Below are 25,526 nucleotides of genomic sequence, written 5' to 3' on the forward strand. Positions count from 1 at the left end.
TGGAGGGCCAAAGGTTCCCTGCCCTTTTATATTCTTAACATCCTACCCTTTCTTGTCAGATTGGCTGATAAGGGTTTTTCTTTCACAGCCATATACAAAAACGTTTAGGGTTGAATCCAACATTAGTCTTACTCAGAGGAGACCCACTGAAATGAATGATCATGACCAATTTAAGTCCATTAATTTCAGTGGGACGTCCCTCACTAAAACTTGGTTGGACACAACTCTTGGGCTATACCCAGTGCTAGTCCTGCTCAGAGTAAACTCATTGATATTAATGAGCCTAAGATAGTCATGTTTATTAACTTCAATAGATCTACTCTGAGTAGGACTAGCATTGGATACAACGCCTTGTTTTACCTTTTAAGGCATTATTAGGAAGAGGGGTGGTAGTGTAATTTTTTTTAACGTGGTTTTATTTTTGAACTCTACATTTTGTTGTTTCTTTCTGCAGGGCTGGTGACCAGTTTGCAGAAAGACACTACATCAAAGGAGCAGAAAATCCAACAGTTAAAAATGGATGCTGAGAAATTAAGGCGGGAAAGCAGGGAGAAGGACCACCAGCTCGCCCACGTTTCTGCCCAGGTGAGGGATCCTGTCTTTCCAGCTCTGCTCGGATTCGGTGAGTGGGGTGTCTCTCCACCCAGCAATGCATACCTCCCCCCTTCCTCCACTATGTTCTTCCCTTTTGTCCATTTGTGGAGTCGTTTGGCCCTCAGTTCGGAAAACGTCTGGTGCAGTCACCCACTTTATTTATTTTATTTATTATTGAATTTGTATCCTGCCCTTCCTCCCAGCAGGAGCCCAGGGCGGCAAACAAAACGGTTTAAAACATCATAAAAACAGATCTTAAAATACATTAAAACAAAACAGCGTTAAAAACGTTTTTTAAAAAAACAACTTTTGAAAAGGGTTAAGAACATTATTAAGAGACATATTATGCAGTTCCAACACAGACACAGACTGGGATAGGTCTCAACCTAAAAGGCTTGTTGGAAGAGGAAAGTCTTCAAAAGGCGTCGAAAAGACAGCAGAGATGCCGCCTTCTTCTCACTAGAGCAGGGGTGGAGAACCGTTTCAGCCTGAGGGCCACATTCCCTTCTGGGCAACCTTCTGAGGGCCACATGCTAGCGGTGGGTCAGGCCAGAGGCGAACGTGGGCAGAGTAATGAATCTAAATTTTTGCCTTTATCCAGTAGGTTAGTTTCTACCCACACCCCTCTCGGTCCTCCATCTGGGCAAGCAAGAGACTTTATCAGAGTTCACAGACACATTTGCTGCTAGGCAGAAACACTCAGGGTGCAAAGCAGAGCCTGTAAGGGATGTGGCTTAAGGAGAGATCTGAGGTTTAGATGCAGAGGCCAGGAAGGCTGCATTCGGCCGGCAGGCCTAAGGTTCCCCGCCTGAGTTTTGTGCGCTGTTGTGATGACCCTCCAGTTTGGGCCCTGTGGCACCCGCGGGCCAGCTCTGTACTCACCATGCCCACTGATCAAGGGAGGGAGCTGTAGGCGTGTGGGACCAGAACTGCATGAAAGTCAGGTGATGCAGGAGAACCAGTCCCGCTTCACGGCCTGCTATGCACCTTCATGGCCTGCTGCTGTTTTTGCTTGCTCTGCCAGGCTGCCCTGTTGTGCTCCATGGGCTGCTCCTGCTCCCTTCTTCCCACCGTTGTCTGCGCACCTCCACTGCTTGCTGTCAGGTTGGTCCTTGAGTTCACCTGGCTCTTGAATTCCGCTGTGACTCAGTAACGCATTTCTACTTCTATCATCACAGTTACACTCCTGGTTATTGCGTGCTTTTGAAAACCATTAAAGCCCTTTCTTCCTCGGGGTGAGGGGGGCGAGTCTCAGAGGACCCCTCTGACAGCGGGGCTTCGCTAGGTGACAGCGCGGTCTCTGGAAGCGGGACGTTGATTGGCTGGGAAGCGTTTGAAGTGTCTGGCAGGAATTCCTGCACGGGAGTAGTTAGCGCAGGTGGAGTCGTTGGACTCGCAAGCGGGGCAGGAGCTTCCTCGGTGAAAGTGCTGGGCAGGGGAGTTTGAGGACTGCCAGAACCCTCCCCGCTCGTCTCCCCTCCTTCAGCTCCCCAAGGAGCCTCGTCCTCATCTGACTCCCCTCCCTGATCTAAATCTCCCCTTGCCTGGGTCACAACAAATACAGTGCAATATCAAACAATAAAATCCCCCCCCCCCCAAGCAAGAACACAGCAGCACATTTTGAAAACCTCTTAGGAGTCAGGGGGGAAGGCAAATAGCCATATTCTGCCCCTGCAGTGATCCACACCTTTGAAGCCTTTGAAGATAAAGGGGCTAGACAGCATCACCCAGGGGTCCTGATCTACAACACTCCCTCTTCCTGACTTTTGATCTCAGGAGGCCGATAAGGGATAACAGCTAAGGTTCAGTTGCATCTTCTTGCAAGGTTGCAAATTGTCTGTCTGACACTGAGCCGTGGATCTCCCCCAGTAGGGTGTCCTAGGGAACCATCGGCTCCCAGAATTCTCTCTGGTTGACCCATTTCAGCTTGACCAAAGTTAGCTATTCTTGACAGCATCTACACAAATTATAGAATACGTACAGCTAATCCAAAATCATTCATCCCATTCTGCTCCCACAGATCTACCAGTCCACACACACACCCAGTATCCACCAAATCTCTTTCTCAATTACCAAACTGCTACTACCAGTCACTCCTTACACTCTTCTACAAATGAACTACAACAGCACAGTGAAACCATTCACAATCAGTTGTGTGGTGCTTTCATTTCCAGTAATGAAATAGGGATGCAAGAAGGCATCATTTTCCATTCTGCCCTGTATTCGTCGCATGCAGCGCTGTTTTTGTTCCACTGCAATTTATCTTCCACCCAAAACTGTTATTTATCACACTGTCTGCTGTGGCGAAAGTATGTAACTTACATAAAGAGATGTGAATTGCATTGTCATTATTCCACCCTATTTATTTCAATGTAAAGGAAATGCAATGCAAGTAGGGAGGGCAGGGACATAAGCAATTACATACCATATGTGGACTGAAAGCAACAACTATAGTGATTATTGATTGTATTTGCTGGGTTGATTTCTTTTCTGGAAATGGGACAAATAAGCAAATACAAGCAATTTCCACTTCTGTTTCTGTTTTTATTTCAATTCTCTCACATGCCTACTAGTTCAGAACGAATCTTTTTAATGAATATGGCCCAGAGCTGCATTCCTGCGATCAAAACACTCCCAAGTAAATATATATTTTGTATTTAAGGTTCCAGCCTTTCATGTGGTTGCCAGCTCCTCTACCTTCAGGGCTTTTGAAACTGGGAGCCACTAGCCCTTCCTTTGTGAATTGGCGTATGTGCCATCCACTCTCTGCTTGGTGCATGCTATGGTCTGGATTTTCGGTTGCCAACTATTTTCCCAGCATTTGTCCATATGCCTTTAAATGGTCTGCTGCTGCTTCTCTGAAAGCTGTCCACTGATAGTTGCTGATCAGGCAGCTGTTCGAGGCATAGGAGCAGGCCAGGCTTCTTTTTATCTCCTCAGTTGGCAACATTATCTGGATTGTTTGGATTTATGGGAGACAACAGTGTGCCTCTGAATACTAGTTGCTGGGAATTGCAAGCGCAGAGGTTGCTGTTGCGCTGAAGTCCTGCTTGTAGGCTTCCATTTAGGGCACCTGGTTGGCCACCGGGAGAACAAGATGCCGGCCTAGATGGGTCATTGGCCTGATTCAGCAGGCCTCTTCTGAGGTCCTTATGTGAGAATGCACCTGCTGCCTATAAATGCACACTTGTGTACTTGGTGTGCATGACTAGTTGTCTCTGTTGTATTTCTGTATTTTGCATCTACTAGTAGTTATGGTTCCCATATAGGGTTGCCAGGTTCAATCCCTGAGACTGATCCTGTATCTTTAGGAGAAGAGAAAGTCAACCAAGTGCAGGTGTTCTTGCAATGCTGTAATGGGGAAAACCACAAGGTGGAATTCTCCCTTCCCCCTGCACAACTTTTAAATATGCAGAAGACGTCTTGGTTGCCAGGCCCAGCCTCCAAGAGGTCTTCTGTATCTTTAAAAGTTGTGCAGGGGGAACGGAGAATTCCACCTTGTGGTTTTCCCCATTACAGCATTGCAAGAACAGCTGCACTTGGCTGCCTTCTCTCCTCCTAAAGATACAGGATCAGTCTCGGGGATTGAACCTGGCAACCCTATTCCCATATCTTAGTTGGTTTAGTTTACATTGATGTTTTTAAGAGGATATCTGATTGTTCTGTGCTGCTTTAACATGTAGATTTTTTTTAAAAAAAAAGTATTTATTTGTGATATTTTTACGATGATGTAAATTCCTCAGAGATTTCTTTGAAATCTACATTTCATATGAATTATCTCAATAAATAATAAATATTTACGTTTCATGGGGGCCATCTTTTCAAACAGGATGTTCGGAAGGGCTTGCAGCAACAGCGTAAACAATAAAATGACACCTCTGCCTTGCAGAGGTCTTGAATATATAGGAGCTAGGGACTGGGTGAAGATGTCGTTGTTTAGAATTGATATTTTTTAAAAAAACAAACAAACAAAAACCTCATTTCCTTTGTTGTGAAATTAGGACCTGTGCCATTAGGTATTTAAAACGGCAATAAGGTACCTTTGAACTTGTCAAGGATTATCAATTCCTCGGCACAGTCATTAACCAAAATGGAGACAATAGTCAAGAAATCAGAAGAAGGCTAGGACTGGGGAAGGCAGCTGTGAGAGAACTAGAAAAGGTCCTTAAATGCAAAGATGTATCACTGAACACCAAAGTCAGGATCATTCAGACCATGGTATTCCCGATCTCTATGTATAGATGTGAAAATTGAACAGTGAAAAAAGCGGGTAAGAGAAAAATCAGCTCATTTGAAATGTGGTGTTGGAGAAGAGCTTTGTGCATACCATGGACTGCGAAAAAGACAAATAATTGGGTGTTAGAACAAATTAAACTAGAACTATCACTAGAAGCTAAAATGATGAAACTGAGGTTATCATACTTTGGACACATAATGAGAAGACACGATTCACTAGAAAAGACCATAATGCTGGGAAAAACAGAAGGGAGTAGAAAAAGAGGAAGGCCAAACCAGAGATGGCTTGATTCCATAAAGGAAGACACAGACCTGAACTTACAAGATCTGAACAGGGTGGTTCACGACAGATGCTCTTGGAGGTCGCTGATTCATTCATTTATTTATTTTATTTTATTTATTTAATTCAATTTTTATACCACCCATAGCAAAGCTCTGATTCATAGGGTCGCCATAAGTCGTAGTCGACTTGGAGGCACATAACAACAACAAGTTACCCTTGTATGTACCAGAAGCCCCGACGTGAACCTAGACGTACTTCTCTTGCTTGATAATGTTTTCCTTCGTTGCTGTTCATTGCAGTGTGCTAGGATTAAAGAGGAAACGAAGCGCGAATTCAGGGACAGAGAAGTAAATGCTTATCAGAATGTGAGTTAGCCTTCAGTTCCTTACATTTGCTTATGAACATATGCAGAGGCAGGCTTTGAAGGAGAGGAGGATTTGCTGGCAGTTTAACCTTGTATGAATGTTAAGAGTACATCTTACAAGTGGAGCCTGCAGTACAATGTTGCAGCACACCCTTTCCTCCTAATAGGAATGCTACTGCTTAGGATCCCAGCCATGGCCCCTTCTAGGATATTCCATCCCATTTCTCCTCCCTCCGCTTGTGCACACGCACACACTCTCTCTTTCTGTTTTACTTTAGCAGCTACCGGTAAACATTTGGGGTTGTATTCAAGATTAGTCCTATTCTGAGTAAACCCATTGAAATTGATGGGCATGAGTAATTTAGGCCCATTAATTTGAGTGGATCTGCTGTTGAGGAGGGATGGGGGAGAAATTTGTTTCAGTTCGCATTTAAAGCCAAATCTATCCAAAACAACATGAGAATGGAAACACAGCCACCCTTCAAAATTTGCACATATACGAATTTTGCAATGCAGTTCTCCAACCAGTGTTTACAAAAATGCATATATATTGGGTGCAAGTGTACATAAAAATGCATACAGTGAAATTAACGTATGAAATGTACTATATTAGCATAAAGTACTTCTGGATCGACCCAGAGTGCAGGACACGGAATAATGGGCTCAAGTTGCAGGAAGCCAGATTTTGACTAGACATCAGGAAAAACGTCCTAAGAGCCATACGACAATGGAACCAATTACCTAGAGAGGTAGTGGGCTCTCTGACACTGGAGGCATTCAAGAGGCAACTGGACAGCCATCTGTCTAGAATGCTTTGATTTGGATTCCTGCATTGAGCAGGGGGGTGGACTTGATGGCCTTAGAGGCCCCTTCCAACTCTACTATTCTATGACTCTATGAAATGTTTATATTAGTTGAAGCTGTGTCTTATTAGGAGAAATTTGCACTTAAATGCTGAAGAATTTTCATGAGTTTTTTTAAAAATCATGAATTGCTGCAGAAATGTGGAGAACTGAATTTAAGATTGGAAAAAAGTGATGCTTGGAAAACAAAATTGACAGATTTGTCCATCCCTACTCTTGAGTAGGATTTAATTGAATACAACCCCCTGAGTTGTATTCCCATAAAAATAAATTAGCCATGTCCATTAATTTCAGTGGACTAACATTGGGTGCAGCCCTCTGTGGCTTCTCTGCATGCTCAGTCTTCCTCGGACTGTTTTTTTTGGGGGGGGGTTGCTCCCTTAGTGTTTATCTATCTGTACGTCTGTTGACCTCAGGGCTCCCCCATGCATGGCGTCGTCTTTGATTCTTAGTGGTTCTGTTTTGGCTGCAGCCCCATTGGCACTCGCCACCTGTGTTCATTATTAGAAGGTTTGACTAAAGTGTCAAATATTAAAATATTCTTAGAATAGAAATTGGATCTTGACAGCAACTAACCCCATTGCTGCTTGAGAGGCATTCCTTCTGTACAGTTCCGTGTTGAGTAAGATGGAAGCTGTGGCTGCAGACCACAATAATTTCTTACCACCTTAAAAGAGCTCCACTCGTATATCTCACATACTAAATTAAAAACCCCAGTGTAAAGGTTGGTGTGATTTTCTACAACAAACCCTTTCCCCCCTCCCGGATGTCTTCGCAGCGTGTCAGTGAGCTGGAGCTACAGGTGAAGAGATCCGAAGAAGAAATAAAAAAGTGCCGTGCAGAGCAGGAAACTTTAACGAATAGACTTCTTGAAAACACAAAGGTAAGTGCCCCTTTTTCTTCCAAGGTTTTGCAAGGTCTTCCTTAAGGACAGCTTCCAATATTGGCGGTCCACTTATGGGAGTGAGGGCACGAGCCACACGCCCTTCCTGTAAATTAATATCACTTCTTAGTTTTGTTGTTGTTGTTTAAAAATTCTATTCCACCCATCCTCCCAAAGGTGCTCACGGAACCAAATGGCAGAGCACTAAATATTAAGGACGTGGACGAAAGCCTCGCCAAGAAGTGGCCTGTCTGTGCATATCCTGGCTTGCCACTAGATGGCAAAGTAACCATAGATGGATAGACGCTTCTTCAGGTTTCTTTGTATCTAGCCAAGGACTGGCCAGACCAGGAATGCACATCCTAGGCTGTGTATAGACCACACATTTGAAGCACTTGCAGGAAGGCGTGGTCTAATTCACATAGATGCTGGAGGTGCAGTGCTGGAAATGCCTCATGGAGGCACATGATGTGGGCATGTCCTGCGATACTTTCTTTTTGGCCTGAACTTGTTGTCCCTATTAACTTTGTATTGACGAATCCTTGAAATTTGTGGACTTTTAAATTATATTGCTTTTGTATGGGGACTAACATCAGGGCAACCAGAGTGGACTTTACATGCCCTAATGGTTGTTAAGAGACTTCTACTTCAAGCCTGGAAGGACAAATACCTGCCAATTATTCAACGGTTTGATGACCTAAATCCCCTTGCTGCATTTGAGCATACTTTCTATAGATGCCAACTTTGCCTTGATACCTGTTTGGACATTTGAATGGCATATGTTGACCTATATGTGCAATCTAAAATGGATGCACTGAGGTTTAAATGTACTGTTGGTGTGAACTGAAGGGTTCCCCCTCCTTTTTATCCTTTCTTTTGGTTTCTTTCTAATATTTCTTTAGTGACATTGCAATTTTAAAAAAAACATTTTTAAAAAAGCGGATTGAAAGCATGGTCGTTCCCCCAAAAGAATCCTGTAGCCTGTGAAGGGTGCTGGGAACGGAATCTCTCTGTCCTGTTCTCATGAGGCTCTTGAGGAAGCAAGAGCCTTCCCAGCAACAGCGCCACAGCAGTAGGCAGGGCCAGTCCAAAGTCAGAGTCCAAACGAGCAAGGGTCCACAACAAAGGGGACAGCAAAGCCACCGCACTCCAAAGGTCAGGGTCCGAGCAGCCCGTGGGCAAGTCAAGAGGCAGGTCTGGGGTACTTCGGTCTGGAGCGAACCGGAGATCACCCAACAGGGCTGGTGCATACACATTGTTCTAGCAGCTCTTCCAGCCTTGCAGAGATATTTCAGCTGGAGCTACACCCCCAGCTACAGCTGACTCCTGTCAACCAACTTCTGCCAGGCCGTACTCCCTTGCTTGCAATGTCTGGGGCATTGCCTCTCTCATGGGCTTGGGACCCATTCAGTCTCGGTGTCAGAGGCCAAACTCGCTCTAGGTGCAGACAGCCTTTCCTCAGCCTTGTTGTGGGGCCTGGCTCCTCACCCCCAGGTGGAACCTGACCTAGGGCTATCTCTAAGCCTCCTCATCTTCCTCGGATGAGGCCTCTCCTGATGAGGATTCCCCTGGCTGGGGCCTGGCACTCTCTGAGGGGGTAAACCACAGTTCTCAGGATTCTTGGGGAGGGGAAACCACACTTTCGATGTGCTTTAAATGTATGGTGCATACGCAGTCCCGGTCAAGTCCATTATGCATAGAGGATTACATTTATCAGCCAGGAGTTTGACTGCAATGCAGATGGAAAAGAATCAGCTTTACAATAAGACTCGTCGTTTCTTGGTTGACTGAATGCTAGAAAGTCCTTCAGTGTCTCTTTGGTTTCATGGTAAAGGTCAGGCTGCTGAACCTCCTGCAGCAGAGACAAAAAATAATATGAAGGCCTGAAATGGGATCTGGAGATTTCAGCAGGAATTCCTCCACATGCTTTGGGGCTTCTCCTCGCAACCTGGGTCCTGCCCCACCAGCAACCTCTTTATTTATTTACCGACTGTTTTGCCCCAGCCATCCTCCAGGAAGCTCAGGGAAACAGCATATATCTCTTTCCCACCTTTTATTCTCCCAACTGCACTGCGAGGTAGATCAGGCTGACAGCGGGCTTCATAGGTGTACAGGGATTTCAACCTGGGTCTTCCCATGTCATATGCAACACCCTCTTGGGTGTTAAGATCAGCAGAGGCGGCCCACCTTGTAAATTCGGGGGGGGGGGTAGAGTTGGCAGCCAAGGAGAGAGCATGCTCTGGCAGCCCCGAAGCTGTGGAATTCCCTCCCCATAGATATGTGTTGGGCATCTTCTTTATGTAGGGCACATCCACGCCAGAGACTTTTATCAACTGCTCCTGCTCGCTTGGAACATGTTGGTTCTTCCATTTTCTGGCCCACATTTGTCTTGGCTGCTGCCACAAAATCCATACTAGTGGTATCAATCTATTCCTTATACCAGGAATGGGCAGAAGGTAGATCAGGATCTACTGGTAGAACTTTAGGTGATTTGCAGAAATTTCTGACTTCAAACAATAGAAATGAAATAACAAAATGACTTTTTGCAACTAAATTAGGCCGCTGAAAAGCTAACTGGGAATAACACATCTTGTCTATTAATTCTATGTCTTTTGCACCTGGCTCTGCTTGGTAGATCTTGGATTTCTTGTAAAAAGGAAAGTAGCCATCAGGATGCCCGGAGGATTGTTATTAGATTCAGGGCCTTTTCTGTGGTGGCCCCCGAACTATGGAACAGCTTACCTGAGGAGATACGCCTGGCGCCTACGGTACTTTCTTTTAGGCGCCAGGTTAAGACCTGGTTATACTCCCAGGCATTTTAATGTTCATGTTTTATATTCAATGTTTTTTACTCTACCTTGTTGTGACCTTGTATGTTTTATTGTAACTTTGAAATTTTAACTCTGCTGTTCACCGCCCAGAGAGCTATTCGCTATGGGCGGTCTAGAAATAAAATAAAATAAAATAAATAAATAAAATAGATCCAGCAAGCCTGAAGTCTGCCTTCCCTCCGGTTTCCACCATGTTTTTGTACAGCCTTGCTATTCCCAGGCTTTCACTGTTTCAGGCTGAAGGGGACTTGAAAAAGGAGTGCGAGAAGAGATCCCAGCAGTTACAGGAAATGGGACGCAGAGAGCGCCTCATTAAGTTGGATCTGGATCTGGCAGAAACTCAGGTAGGGGTAGCTGAAACATCCGTTGCAGTGGCCTGACTTGTACATAACCCTTCAGCCATGGTTTCTTTAGACAGAGTGTAGCTTGTTTGAATGTCCCAGCCTAGCAGACGAAGCCATAGTTTGTTGCCGGCTTATGAACTGTGACTTAGTTTAACTATGTCTTTATAACCAAATCCAGCAGCCTTCTTTAACCATGGTTTGTTCAGCCACCCCGCTCCAAATGCTCACCAAGCTGCAGAGGCATGAGGCAACAGCAACTGGAAAACAAGCCAAACCATGGCTTGTTTGCTCGTCCATGAGATGACTCATGGTTTATTGAAGAAACCATGGTGTGCTTAGTGTTATTCAAATAGGTTGCATTGCAAGGGATAGACCATAGCTCAGTGGTAGAGCACTGTCTGTTACATCTATAAAGTAGCCCTGCCCTCTGCTTCTGGGGACATTGCCACTCACCCACATGCGGTGAGGAGGAGGGCATTTTTCGAACCCACTTTCCAGGAGGTACCTGTGTTAGTTTATTGCAACAGCAACACGAAATCTTGGCAGGGCTCCTTAAAGATGAATGCATTTGTTATGACGTGAGAGTTTTCAAGGACCAGAGTCAAGGTCATCAGATATGTTTGATGAAGTGGATTCAGGTCCGTTAATGTTATGCTGTAATAAATTTGTCGGGTGCCACAAGACTCTTTTTTGCCTTCCCATCCCACTATATTTCTCAGCAAGGACAGGGGGTCCCTGCTATCAGTTAAAGTTTTACCATTAACCATTTGTCACTCGTTTTCTGCCGCCAGGCGCTGCGCTTTCGAAACCAAGTGATTGAAACACTCTTTTCACAACTTCCAGAGAAGACGGTAACAGATCAGCAGGTAAGATCTTCCCCTTTCGCGGAAGATGAATGTCTTGTTGTAGACCGTGCTATCGGCTGCTGCTGGTGGGGAACATCTTGCCATGCCGGAGGTGCTAATTATAAGTGCCTCTTCTTGTTCTTCTTATCATTTGGGATGTCGGGTATTTCTGACACAAATGAGAGCAGAAATTGCTGGTCGTTTATTCTGTTGGAATGTTGTCAAGAATAGAAATCAGTCCAGTGAAAATGATCAGTATTGCTCTCTGTCTGCAGACGATACGTAATTGATGACATCCCCCCCGTTGCATTGCATTGAAATGAATGGGGTGGAATAACATAATGAGTTGTATCCAACTAAATCCTACTCAGAGCAATTAATGGACCTAATTTGGCCATGTTCATTCGTTTTAATGAGTCTACTCTAAGGAGTAGCATTGGATACAACCCAGTGGCAGTGTAATTCCATCACAAGCGGACAGCGAGGCGTAGTGGTCACTGGACTCCAGCTCCCATCAGCCCCAGGCAGCATGACCAGTGGGAATGTATCCTGGCAAGATGGAACCCCTATGCGCGGGCAGTGTCCAGGTCCCGGAATTGGGTTGCGGAACCTGCTCTGGATGAGGTTGCACCGTCATTTGTTTTCGTTTGCTTTGATTTGAATTCCTGCATTGGACTCGATGGCCTTATAGGCCCCTTCCAACTCTATGATTCTGTGATCCTCTGAAGAGCAGATACATAAGATCCAGCACTGTCACTAGAATCCCAGGTGACCTCAGTAGCTCAGAGCACCCATTACCAACGTTGGTTTGTGCACAGCTGCAACCATTCCTGGATAGGGATAGCCTTGCCATGGTCGTCCATGCACTGGTAACCTCAGGATCTGTCTACTGTAATGCGCTGTATGTGGTTGTACCCTTGTGTCCAGTTCAGGAGCTGCAACTAATGCAAAATGAAACAGCTACGGTGCTCTCACCCAGCTTCACACATATTGTACTGGTATTGAGGTATGTGTACTGGCTGCCTCTTAGCTACCGAGCCAAGTTCAAGGTTATGTTGTTGGCATTTTACAGTCCTGAATAACTTGAGACCAGGATATCTAGCAGACTGCCTCCCCTGCGACAGACCAAGCCGATCCTTAAGATTTTCTGAGGAGACCCTGATGATCATTCCACAGTGAGTGGATTGTCATCACTTGGTGACCATGTGGAAGCTGGTCTTCTCAGTTACAGCATTTACCTTTTGGAATGCCCTTCTTAGGGTGATTTGCGAGGTGGAGACAGTAATGTCCTTAAATGCCTCTTGAAAACTTTCATGTTTACCCCAAGCGTTCCTTAACTCTTAACTTTGTAATTCTCGGTTTTGCGTGCTGCTCAGTTTTATTTCTGATACAGTATTCTATGCAGTGCCTATCCTGCTCAAAGTAGACCCGTGGAAGTTAATGGAGAGGACTGACTTAGGTTCATTGATTTCACTGGGTCTGCTCTGAGTAGGACCTAAGTGGGATTCAACCCATAGTTTTGTTTTGTCTTGTTTTCAGGAAACATTACTGAATGTCATTTTTAAAACTGTTTTAAATGTAAACAGCTTGGAACTTTTTGTTACATTAAGCAATAACTTTTTTATAAATAAACAAATAAGACAAGCAACATATGAAGGGCCGCAAGTTACCCAAGCCTGGTTTAGAACTAGAAGTCTTAGGATAAACACAAATTTTCTGTGAACTCACTTTCCCACTGCCTTGCCTCCACTTTTTGCAAGCACCAAGATTTTACAAAACTTCTAAGAAACGCTCTTTATGTGCTGACTCTATCAGCTTTAGGGCCCATCTCCATGTGTCCCCCCCCCCGTTACTTTATTCTAGTCTGGTGTAGTGGATAGAGCAGGGGTGGCTAACCTATGTCCCCCCTCAGTGTTGATGGACTCATAACTCCCATCAGACCATCCAGCTTCGCGAAAGGCCAGGCTTGACAGGAGTTGTAGTCCAGCAATATATGGAGGCCACAGGTTAGCTGTTCTCGGGCTTCAAGGTCAGTCTAAAACTGGAAAATCCATGTTCAGATCTGCCGTTGGCCATGACGCTTACTGGGTAACCTTGGGCTAATCCGTCTCTGTTGGATACATCCATGTTACAGGGTTGTTGTGAAGATAGAATGGGGAGGGGAGAGGGGAACGGGTAAGAGAAACACAAATGTGATGCTCTGAGCAACTTAGATGAAGGATGAGATACAAATATTACCACGAAAAGTAAATGAATGAACTGTTTTTATATTGTATTGTATTTTATCATATTGTCTTTTAACTGTTTTGTACGTCGCCTTGAGTGGCCATCGGACAGATAGGCGACACAGAAATTAAATGTATTATTATTATTATTATTATTATTATTATTATTTGCCATCTGTGAACCTTAACGTTTGTTTGTAACATCATGGCAAAGGGTGTAGCTCGGACAGAGCGTCTGCTTTGCGTGCAGAAGGTCCCAGATTCAGCCCCGGCATCTCCAAGTAGGGCCCGGAATGTCCCCTTCCTCAAGCCCTGCAGAGCTGCTGCCTGTCAGCAGAGACTAGGGATGGGATCCGTTAGCTGGTGCCGCTTCGACAGCATTCCGTCAGCCTAACAGGCAGTATCGATTCAAGTTCCTTCTTTGTCCGCTTTCTGCTGCTTCTACTGCTCTGATTTTTCCCCTCTCCGAAAATATTGGTATTAATATCGGTGTTTTCTTTCATTGATCTTTTGAAAGGAAATATCAGTAAATGAAAGAAAATACTAGTATTTTGAAAGAAAGAAAATACTGATAGCTTTAAGCTTGAACAATATTGATAAAGGAAAGGAGAGCAGTTTTCCCGCTGCCTCCTTCTCCACTGTGACTGAGGCTGGTCCATTTCCACCATAGGAGTTGAGCAGAGCCCGACTGAGGAGGAAAGCAGCTTTCAGGGCCTCTTCATCTCCTCTTGGAGTCAACGTGGTTGAGACTTGGCTTTTCTCCTGCTGTTTGGAGTTTAGATTATTGGACTGGTGGGGGGTGGCAGAGACAGCGCTGCGCTGTGGGTAAAAATGGTACTAGAACAATATATTTGAGGGAATATTCAAGGGGGAAACACCAGTGTCGGGAAAGCTGGTGAAGTTCAGAGCAAACGGGATCATTCCACAAACATGGAGAATACGTGAACCACTGAAAAATCCGGTGATAAATCCAAATTCAGCAGAATTCTTGCCCATCCCTAGTATAGATGGACCAATGGTCTGACTAGGTTTAAGACGGCTTTAAATGTAATTGTACTGCCTTCAAGTCGATTCCGACTTACGGCGACCCTGTGAATAGGGTTTCCATGAGGCTGAGAGGCAGTGACTGGCCCAAGGTCACCCAGTGAGCTTCATGGCTATGTGGGGATTCGAACCCTGGTCTCCCACATCGTAGTCCAACACCTTAACCGCTACACCACACTGGCTTTAGATGTTCATTAAGAGCATCACACAACACACGCACACTGCTGTATGGGTTGGAGGGTATTTCATAGAATTCACCAGATTCCAATATTGAGGCATGGAGATTAAGAGGCAAATTTTCAGCAAGAAGGGATGGCAACATCTAATTTTAAGATTTTACTATTTAATGTAGAAATATATGTTCCATTTATTTTGGCTTAGAAGGGAGACATAAATCCCAGGAATGAATAAACAAATACATATACATTGATTTCTTCTTTGTTAACCCATGCATATCAGATTGTTGAGACGATCGTACAAATCCAGGCAACCAGTGAGGAGTATTGCCAAAGGGAGGCATTGCTGAGAGAGGAAATACACGTTAAGAACTCCGAAATCGAAGAAGTGTCTGAAAATGTTGAACTGTTGAAAAAATCACTGGATGGGTTTCAGGTAATGCATTTGGACATATTCTGTGAATAAACGCAGAAATGTAAACCTGCACTTTGGGGACATGTTAGCATCCTCCTCTTATTTGATGACTTACAGTGGGATCCTACAGAACTGTGCAAGAAAGGGAAGGAGTGGTAGCCTATCATTTTCTCTGGCTTGCGTATATAGGATTGCTGTACAGTAGGGGTGGGCAGCCTCAGGCCCAGGGTCCAAGTGCACCCCCCTTCAGCCTCTCTGTCCAACCCTCAGGCCTCTACCCAGGCCTCTAACCTTCACTGGCCCTGTTCCCTATCCACCTTGAGTGCTTTTGCTGCCTGGAAATGTCCTTGAACTCTGATAATGCCTCTTGCTTATGTGAGTGCAGCTGGAATGTTACACCTGTTGCATCACCCACTTTTGCCTCTGGCCCCACCCACTATTGGCATGTGGCTTCCACAGCGTTGCCCAGAGGGAAATGGGGCCCTCGGGCTGAAAATGTTTGCCCACCCCGGTCCACAGGTCATCTAAATAAGTCCAGGATACTCAACATCCATCAGCGAGCTTCTGTCATTAATCCAATTCATCAGGCTTCTTGGGTTTGTCTTTTTAAAAAAATTTAGTCTGGGTAGTTTTTCTGGAGTGTTGAGAGTAGGCTGTTGAAACACGTTCACAAAATGATTTATTGCTGGGGCAGCTAGCTGTTGTAAAAACAACCCGGGAATATTTTTCTGGGGAAATAGCTTTCACTGCTGTACCAGGATAAGAGTGATCCAGGCCAGTCATGTCTATGGCGTTGTGGGGTCCTTTGGTTGATGTTTCCCCTGTTTTCTTTGTCAGGAGTTTTTGAAAGGTTCCTACTGTAGCAACAGCTTGAGGAAAGAGATTTGTAATCTTCAAAACCTGTGCCTGACCCCGCCTGCCTCGGGGGTCCAGACCTCGACAGCTGGAGTCCTCTGCAGTTTACTGAGCTGGCTGGATGCGGTGGAATGTCTTCTGCGAGATGTGGGGATTGACATGTCTGGCTCTGAAAAAGGTTCTCATTCCGTCACCTTCCCTTTTACTGGGCTGCCATGCCCATAAGTTGTACTACAGGATCCTGAGTGAGGGCAAAACGCCACCAGGGCTTTGCTGCCCCTGATGGAAGCATTTAGGGGAATTGTAGAACCTTTTTTCTTAGAACTGTGGAATGCGCCAATGCCTGTTGAAGAAACCTATCCACGGGGCAGTGTGCGCCCATGTGCTGACCCTGCATTGGACCCAGGCCGCCATTTGGATCATGAGAACATAAGTGAAGCCCTACTGTCAAGCCCCATTGCCACTTAAAGATCTTCGTGGCTAATAGCAGCTTCATGGGGGAAGGTGCCATTTGGGTTGGGGCAGGAGCAAAGGGTTAGATTCCCCTTCCCCCATCATAACTGAAACCCACCCACATCGTAACCACAGGCCACCCCACCATCTCCCAGAGCTGCTTTTTGTAAAATGAAAAAGACATGGGGAGTTCTGCTCCTGTGTGGTTTGAGCTTAAAAAATGGAATATGAAGTGTAGGAAAAAGGGAAATGAATTTTAACTCTGCACCAGATGGAGAGCAATACGCGCACACGCCCCGTTTAGTCCCGCCCTTCCTCCGACAAAGGCCGTTCCGTCGACAAAGGGCCATGCTCATGATCCCTCTCCTCTGGTGCATCCTCACAACAGCCCCGTGAGGTCGTTTAGAATGAGGCGGAGTGACTGACTCAAGGGAACCCAGCAAGCTTCATGGCTAAGTGGAGATTTGAATCTGGGTCTCCTTAATCTCAGGCATGAGGAAGCTGTGGCCTTCTGGATGTTGTTGGACTTGGCCATGCTGGTTGGCTGATGGGAGTTGGGAGTCCACCAACATCTAGAGGGTCACAGGTTCCCCAGCCCTGTCCTACTCCAAAACTGTCTACTCAGCAGATTGAGCTTTGGTTAAAGAAACCTTATGGCTAAAGAAAGGAAATAGAGGGGAGAAATGAGGTTGGATCTCCCTTCTGTTCTCATTTGTGTGTGTGTGTCAGGAATGGCCTCCTACATGAAGAAACTGCTGGACAAACACTGTGACACCATGGGCAAGCTCCAGACACTACAGGTAAAAGGTGTTTCTTTTCAGAAGAGCTCTTGCTGGCAAGGCCAGTAGCCCAGACGGGCCTGATTGTAGAAATCTTTCACCGTAGAACCAGCTACAGATGGCAGGGGCATCTCAGGATTCTCTCCTGCGGCAGAAACTGAAAGAACTGAAAGAAAAACTAGAGGAGGAATTTTGGGACAGAGAGCGAGAACTTCTGGAGGATGAGAAGGAACACAGAAAGGTAGAGGCTTGGTAGCTGTTTTCTTGAACGTTTCCATTCACCTTGCTAATTTTGAAGTAGCAATGGGGGCATGTTAGGCCTAGGCAGTAATCACTGAAGGAGGTGGAACAAGCTGCCCTGGTCTGGTTTCACTGAGGGGCAAGGCAATGGTTTCCGCAGCGCCATGGAGAGTTCTTAGTGATCCTCTGATCACCAGCATAGACTCCACCCTCTTCTTCTTCTTTTTTAGAACTGCACATTCTTAAAGGGCTAACCTCTGACTGGAAGACAAGTACTTCTTCGCTTCTTGGCCTCCCACCTGGTGTGGTCCCTGCACCATTAGACTGGCAAGCTGCTGTAGGAGGCACATGGTTCTTCAGGCCCAGGGGAAGGTGCTTGTGAAGGTCCTGGCTCCATTTCTACGGGCTCTGATGCTGTGACTGTGGGTCCAGTAGGATCCTGCTTGCCAGACTCTGGTTCAGTGGTCCTTTGATGGCCAGCATCAGGCACAGAGGCAGGAACCCCCTCTAGCTCCTTACCCAGTGACACTGCAATCTCTGATTCGGTGTCCTGGCCACTGCTGCAGTGACACCGTAGAAAGCTGAAAGAGAAGGCTCTCAAAAGCCAAGGGCCAGACCTTAACATGACAGGAGTGATGCTGCTGTTACTTCTGAGTATTCATGCCATTCCAGCCATGTTTAGACCTGAGAAATTCAAAAGGAAGGTCTGACAGTGACCCCAGGCCAAAATCATTTGCCAGGATTAGCCCCATCCGTGATTTGTTGACTTAACCCTTGAGAAAGTCCCAAACATTTAGTGAAACCATGATAACAAGGGAGAGGGCCTTCTCAGTGGTGGCCCCCAAATTATGGAATGATCTGTCTGACGAGGTGCATCTGGCGCCAACACTGTTACCTTTCTGGTGCCAGGTCAAGACTTTCCTCTTCTCCCAGGCATGTTAGCATGTGTTTTTAAATTGTTTTTGTGTTTTAAAATTTGTATATTTGTTTTTATTGCTTTTAATTGCTGTGAACCGCACATATACCGGCTAAGTCATGTTCCCAGGAGACAGCAGCAAAAAACGGCTTGTCACCTTCCATTCAAAGAAGCAGGGAGATGGCCCCAACCAAGGTTTGCCCAGTGCAGAATATATATAGCACTTAACCATGGTGAACAGAAACCATAGTTTGCCCTATGGCTTATTGCCAGTCCTTAACCTCGGTTTAGCTATTCACATGTAGCACGGTGATGAACAGTCGTGTTTGTATAAGGCCAGCATGGTAGTTCTCACACCAAACAGTTTCCTTGTTGGGACAGCATTTCCTAGAATCAGTCTGCTTCCAAAGAGACACAGTGGTTTAGAATATACTTTTTTTTCTAATTACCAGTGTCTACCCCTCCTTTAGAATTTGTATCTTAATAGTTCTGATTCTCCTTCCATCCGCATCTCTGTAACACTCTTGCTTAGCATATTGTAATTGTCCCCCCAACACACCATTCCCAGCATAGCCAATTATTTTCAAAGGAGCTGTCCCACCATGTCCATTTGTTCAGTCTGTCGTCAAGCCGTTCCTGCCTCAGCGATTTCCTGTGTTTGTTTGAGCCATGTTAATGAGAAGGGTTGAAACTCTTTCCCAGATTGTGGAGGGGGTGGCTGCGCTGGAGGCGGCAAAGTTAAGGGAAGCCATTGATGAGGAAAAGCGAAAGGTCCAAGATTTGGAAGCGCGGATGAAACGATCGGCTGAGGTATGTAGAAAACTCTGGGGTGCGTCTCCTCATTGTCATCCCTCAATCTCCTCTAAAAGATAACTTGATAAGTGTTTATATTGTGCATTTCAAGTGTTCAAAGAAAGCACTTCTACCTACATTGGATCATTTACAAGCTGTGGGTTTTCCCTCTGGCATCCATTCATTCATGCTTTCATTCGTTTTATTTTATTTTATTCATATCCTACCTTTCTTCCAAGGGGCTGAAGGGTTTTCACTCTCTTCCCCCCCTCCACATTTTGTCCTCACAACAGCCCTGTGAGGTAGGTTATATTGAGAAGACGTGACTGACTCAAGATCACTCAGGGAGCCTCATGACTGCGTAGGAGCTTTGAACCTAGGTCTTTCCAGACGTAGCCTGACAATCTTAACCATTCTACCACGTTGGCTCAAATTATTTGTATGATTTGGGTTTGCCCTCCCAACTAGAATCGGTTTGAATGTGGTTTCCAATCTTGTTTTGCAGGGAAGCCCAAGCGATCTGAATCTCTGAGACTGTATGGCACAGAGGGAGTCGGTATAGTGTGGCAGTTAGAGTGTGGGACTAGGATGACAGAGGCACAAATCTTCCTTAGCCATGAAGCTCACTGAGTGACCATGGACCAGTCACAGTCTCTCAACCCAGCCTACCTTCCAGGATTGTGAAAAAGATGAGGGTATAGGAGAGAACTATGAACACTGCCTTGAGCACCTTGGGGAAAAGTGGGATATTAATGCAAAAAAAAAACCCCACTCTGTTAGCTTACAGTGTGCTCTCATTTGGCATCACATGGAAATATATGTGAACCAAGATAGGAGTGAAAGAGAAATAAAATCACGTCTTCCCCCATTTCCCCGTCTCATCCAAAGTTCTTTAATGTGGACCCTTCCTTGTTCTTCGGCATCTGACACTCTTCAGCACTTCACTGGCACATTAAACTCTGGTCTGCCAGACCTTCAGCTTAGACCAACCACACATTAAACTCTGGTCTGCCAGACCTTCAGCTTAGACCAACCGCACATTAAACTCTGGTCTGCCAGACCTTCAGCTTAGACCAACCGCACATTAAACTCTGGTCTGCCAGACCTTCAGCTTAGACCAACCGCACATTAAACTCTGGTCTGCCAGACCTTCAGCTTAGACCAACCGCACATTAAACTCTGGTCTGCCAGACCTTCAGCTTAGACCAACCGCACATTAAACTCTGGTCTGCCAGACCTTCAGCTTAGACCAACCGCACATTAAACTCTGGTCTGCCAGACCTTCAGCTTAGACCAACCGCACATTAAACTCTGGTCTGCCAGACCTTCAGCTTAGACCAACCACACTCCGGGGCTCTTTCTGCTCATCCCTTTCTTGTGGTTTTTTTTTTCTTTTTCCCCCATTGCAGGTAATTGAGCTTAAAACAAAATCAGAGGAAGCTTTAAATGCCAAGATAAGAGAGACTCTGGAGAGCTTAGAAGAGGCTAAGAGGAGGAAGGTAACTGATGACGGAAGACAGAAAGCAATTCTGCTTGAGAGTGCAGCAGCTGGGAGCTCCTAGCCCAAATCCTCATTGCAGGGTGACATCTGCTCCCACTGCACGCACCCACACGCACACCAGGCCAACTGAGAGGTGAAAGACAAGCAGCTGCAGGAATGGAGATTTGGCGCTAGGCCACTTTGGAGGGTTGGGGATTGGGGCCTTGGCTTGCCCGCCTTCCACTCCTCAAAGCAAGCCCCCTAGATGCAAGAGTTGCTGCAGTAAGCTCTGCATTCAGACAGCTGTCCCGTTCAAGGGAGTCTTGATTCCATGCACACGCGCACCCCAGATTTGCGTTAAGATATTACCTGCCCTGGGAGCAATGAAATATTAAACCAATAAACCAATAAGCCGGAAGGTTTGCCGGTTTGATTTCCTTTCCCCCTCTGCAGCGGCCAAGAGTCACCCACGTGTTGAACGACTGGCCTTTGCAAAACAGATGTGTTTCTGTTTTGGGGTTTGTTTGTGTTTAGACTGTGGCAGAAGAGAAATTAACTATCTGGGAGAACCGCTTAAAGAGCTTTGAGAATGAGAACGAGACGCAGACGCGGAAGCATCGGGAGGAGATATCGGAATATAAGGAACAGATCAAGCAACACTCCAAGACGATAGTGGATTTGCAGAGCAAATTCTTGGAAGCTGCCCAGCAGCTGCAGAAGGCAAAGGATGAAAACGCAAGGCTTCAGAAGCAAATAGAAGGTCAGGCAGAGGACACAGGGAGGAAGCTCTTGTCTGGGGGGCCCTCAACTTATCCAGTGATAATACCTGCTTGTGAGCTGGGCACTTGGCCCAAACAGATGTAGCCGTTTCCATCTGGAGAAAGAGGCAACCACTCTCACAGAAACAGATGCGGCTGACCCTTTGTCAGAGGCTGGGTGATAGTCGGGGTTCTGCACAGTCTCAGGGAGAGGGAAGAAGTCAGTGCCTGTACACGTCTGTGTGTGCTTGTCCGTGAATGAGATATGATTTGGATTCCTGCACTGAGCAGGGGGTTGGACTTCATGGCCTTATAGGCCCCTTCCAACTCTACTATTCTATGATTCTATGAATCCACAGCTCGTAGACGTATTGCACTTAAACAGGACGCGTCTACAGCTCCTAGGACTTCAGCCTGCCCTGCTTCCCCCGCCTGGCCACACAGCCGGCAATTTTGCGAGCATGACATGGGACGGGACTGCACCAACTGTTGATTTAAACCAGCCTTCTCTAAGATATTTGGCCTCCAGATATTTTGGGCTACAGCTCCCATAAGCCCCAGCAAGCGCAGCCATGCTTGCTGAGGAGGACAGGACTTGCAGTCCAAAAGCACCTACAGGACACCAACTTGGAGAAGGCGGATTAATGTTGGAACAGTTTTCTGATTGGAATCCCAAAAGCTTTTTGTTGAACTCCTAAACAGAATTAAATGTTTATAGGTGTTCTTAATGTTTTTAGATTTCTCAGTTGTTTTTAGATGTTTTAAATGTGGTTTTTTTAATTATTTTTAATTGCATGATTTTATTACTTCATTGTTTGCCACCCTGCCTGGGTTTCTGTGAGCGGAAGGGTGCGATTAAATAATCATCCAGAAATGGAAGCTAACGTTTTTTGGAATAGTTGAGGGTGAGCGAGTATCCCTGTTCATTTTTTATATTTGGGTGTCTTTTTCTCCAGAAATGCCAAGGGAACCTTGCAAGTTGTTGCCAGCCCATCCACTAGAGGTTTCTGCTGCGGAAGGGTCCCATGTTTTCCTGAAGTAAGTTGTTTAAGTATTTACTCTGTTTCCTATCGCTGCTTTTTACAACATTGTTTAATCAAAAGCTGTGGGGGTGGGGGGAAAGCAAGTATTGAAAAGAGCAATATGCGCTTGTGGGGATTCTAAATGGGAGTAATGATCCATATTTCTGAGGTTTATTGCAATATTTTGAGGCTTGTCTAATTGGTCTCGAATTCTGGTGACATAACTTGACAGAATGCCAGTGAGCCATTGTGATCAGGGATGGAAAAATCTGTCAGGTTCAGTTTCTCATTTTTCCAGTCTTAAATTCAGTTCTCCATATTTCTGCTGCAATTCGCAATTTTTTTTAAAAAAACTAATCCTCATGAAAACTCTTCAGCATTTTAGTGCGAATTTCTCCTTAATAAGCACATTTTCTATGCAGTTTTGACTAACGCACACATCTTTGCAAGCAATTTTCCCTAATATAATTAATTTTTGTATATTATTTTCATTAATATATTCATATTTATGCACAGTTTCCCCTAATATGCATTTCTAGTGGGAGAACTGCATTGCAGCTTTCAAATAAGTGTGAATTTTGAAGGATGGCTGTGTTTCAGTTTTCAGATTATTTCGGAAAGTGTGAATTTTACAGATTTGCCTTTAACTCTGAACTGAATGTAATTTCCCCCTTATTCCCAATCTAGTTGGTCTCTCGGTCTGGTGACAGGACAGTATGCCAATGAGCCATTGTGATGAACGCCATCTGAATCATACCCCCAAATGCATTTTGGCCTTGGGGGAAAAACTGAAGGCTGGGTTCATAAAGCTTACTTGTAATAGCTGGACTCAAAAGGTTTCAAAATAATCAAATAAACAATAAGCTGGAAATGAATTTTTGCAATTTGTTTTTTTTGTCTCACAAACTCCAGGGCGGAATTAGTGGCTGCAAAGCATGAAATCGTGACCAACCAGGCTCTCATTTCCGAACTAAAGAAGGAACTCTCGGAAGCCAGAGCCAGGGTGTCTGATGTGATTGGTTTGTGGAAATGGCATTGTGTAACTTTAACCAATATGTTTTTAAGACCTTCCCTCCATAAAATCTTAGATCAGCTTTCCCCAGCCTGCTGCCTTCCAGGGCATTTCCGTCTACAACTCCCTGTTGGCTGGAGCTGATGGGAGTTTTAGGCCAAAACATCTGGAGGGCATGCTCTATCCCAGGTGTGGAGAACATTTGGTCCTTCAATGTCCAGGGATGATGGGAGTTGTAGGACAAAGGTTCCCTACACTCTGCGGAATCCGTATTTGTCTGGGAGTAAGGCCTACTGAACTCAGTGGGACTTCTAAGGAGGCATGCATAGGATTGCACTGTTAAGGAAGAAAAGACTGGAACATCTTTTTGGAAAGGGTCAGCAGTCAGTTCAATCAAATACTGAAGTTTTGTTTGCTAATAGAGAGAAGGGGATTGTTGAAAAAGCATCTTCCTTTTTCTGGGCTGCAACAAACACATAAAATGTGTTGAATTACATTGACAGTTTCTGTGATACGTGACTGCATCTTTTTACAACTCTCATGTTGTATATTTATGATGCTTTGCTATGACTTTGTTGTTCGCAAATAAACATTCATAGGTGCATGGGCTTAAGAAAGTGTTTGAACAGAGGGAGTTCTGTTGAAGGTCACATTCACACCATATATTTAAAGCACTTGTATGCCACTTTAACAATCGTGGCTTCACCCAAAGTATCCTGGGAATTGTAGTTTGTTATGGGTGCTGGGTATTGTAGCTCTGTGACAAATTACAGTTCCCAGGATTCTTTGGGGAAAGCCATAACCTTTAAAGTGGTGTAGAAGTTATTTAAATGCATGATGTATATGTGATCATAGAGTATGGGTGGCAATCTATGGCCCTCCAGATGTTGCTGGACTCCAGCTCCCATCGTCCCTGAGCATTGGCCATGCTGGTTGGGTCCAGTGGGAGTTGGAGTCCAACAAGGTCCTGAGGGCCACAATGGGTCCATTTGCTGTGCTAAGGTGGTCCTGAGATGCTTTCAAGGGAGATCTTCTTCAGTGAACAAATGCCCCCATGCAGACTCAAGTCTCCAATATCTTAAGCTCGGTTCGGAGATGGGGAGCACTTAGCAGCTCGCACTTTCCTTCCTCCTCACTTCGAATCCTCCTTTTTGTCCTTTTTCAGTGTATCATCTGCACCAGTGTTAATCCAGTTCAAACCAGAGGTTCCGCACCTGCTTCTAACTAACCATGGTTGTAAACTCAGGTTTAAAACTGGCTGTGGTTAGCATTAAAACCACAGCAGGTGTCATGCTGCAGCAAGCTGGCTCTAAACATGGAGAGAAGGTAGAAAGTCTCATGTGCTGGAGGGGAAGAGAAAGGGGAAAGCAGCCTGGGAGCCCAAAAGAGACTCCCAATCTCCTGGGAAGTGCTACTTGCTTAGGTCTGTTGGGCCAGGGTACTGAAGGATTGGTGAAGCATCTCTCTCTCTCCTGTTCCTGGGAGTGTGTGCCTACATCAAGAGTGGGGAACCTGTCGCTGTCCAGATATCGCTGGACTCCCAACCCTCATCTCAGTCCCAGCAGCCATTATGGCCCATGATCAGGGATGATGGAGTTGTAGTCCCGGAACATCTGGAGGACTGCAGGTTCCCCACCCCAACTTACATGAACCAAATGTCTGAGGCCACGAAAATCTGAAAGTCCACCTCCTTCGCTACAGACCCTCTTGGGTGTTAAGATTGGCAGAGGGGGTGCCCTTGGTAGTTCTACCACCCTCAGAAGTTTTCAGGGGTGGCTTCCCAGGAGAGGGCATTTTCTGGGGCATCCCCTGTGAATTTTTTTTTCCCATAGAAGAGTGTCTAGCATCTTCATTGTACAGCTTGCTGTACTACCTTGCTGTCGGTAGAAGATCTGAGTAAAAGATCTGTTGGACAATACTAATCAGGATGCTGCTAGAGTTAGGAAGACTCTGCTAAAGGTTTCCAGATCCCTAACACTTATAGCAGATGCTACTATGGACTCCAGCTTTCATAACATGCTGAAGATCTTTACCCTGCTCTTTGACACCTAATATATATAGTCTTCTGATTGTAAATTGTTTTAACTGATTTTACATTGTTATAACTTGCCCTGGG

General features: G+C 45.4%; 1 protein-coding gene across 7 annotated transcripts in view; it reads left to right on the plus strand.

The window, feature by feature from the left end:
• Positions 1-25,526, plus strand: part of FHAD1 (forkhead associated phosphopeptide binding domain 1) — a 63,922-nt gene that overhangs the window by 17,848 nt on the left and 20,548 nt on the right. For 5 of the 7 annotated variants that reach the window (XM_061601678.1, XM_061601675.1, XM_061601680.1 and 2 more), the window contains exons 8-21: positions 455-585; positions 5,413-5,478; positions 7,119-7,223; positions 10,291-10,398; positions 11,190-11,264; positions 14,972-15,124; positions 15,941-16,136; positions 17,141-17,211; positions 17,297-17,431; positions 19,049-19,156; positions 20,548-20,637; positions 21,153-21,378; positions 22,333-22,414; positions 23,311-23,417. In XM_061601678.1, coding sequence (XP_061457662.1) covers positions 455-585; positions 5,413-5,478; positions 7,119-7,223; positions 10,291-10,398; positions 11,190-11,264; positions 14,972-15,124; positions 15,941-16,136; positions 17,141-17,211; positions 17,297-17,431; positions 19,049-19,156; positions 20,548-20,637; positions 21,153-21,378; positions 22,333-22,414; positions 23,311-23,417 — 1,653 coding nt within the window. The remainder of the gene's footprint in view (positions 1-454; positions 586-5,412; positions 5,479-7,118; positions 7,224-10,290; positions 10,399-11,189; positions 11,265-14,971; positions 15,125-15,940; positions 16,137-17,140; positions 17,212-17,296; positions 17,432-19,048; positions 19,157-20,547; positions 20,638-21,152; positions 21,379-22,332; positions 22,415-23,310; positions 23,418-25,526) is intronic. The other 2 variants (XM_061601681.1, XM_061601679.1) reach the window with 2 other exon arrangements.

The sequence above is a fragment of the Rhineura floridana genome, chromosome 18 (assembly GCF_030035675.1).
Source record: "Rhineura floridana isolate rRhiFlo1 chromosome 18, rRhiFlo1.hap2, whole genome shotgun sequence".
Taxonomy (NCBI): Eukaryota; Metazoa; Chordata; class Lepidosauria; order Squamata; family Rhineuridae; genus Rhineura; species Rhineura floridana.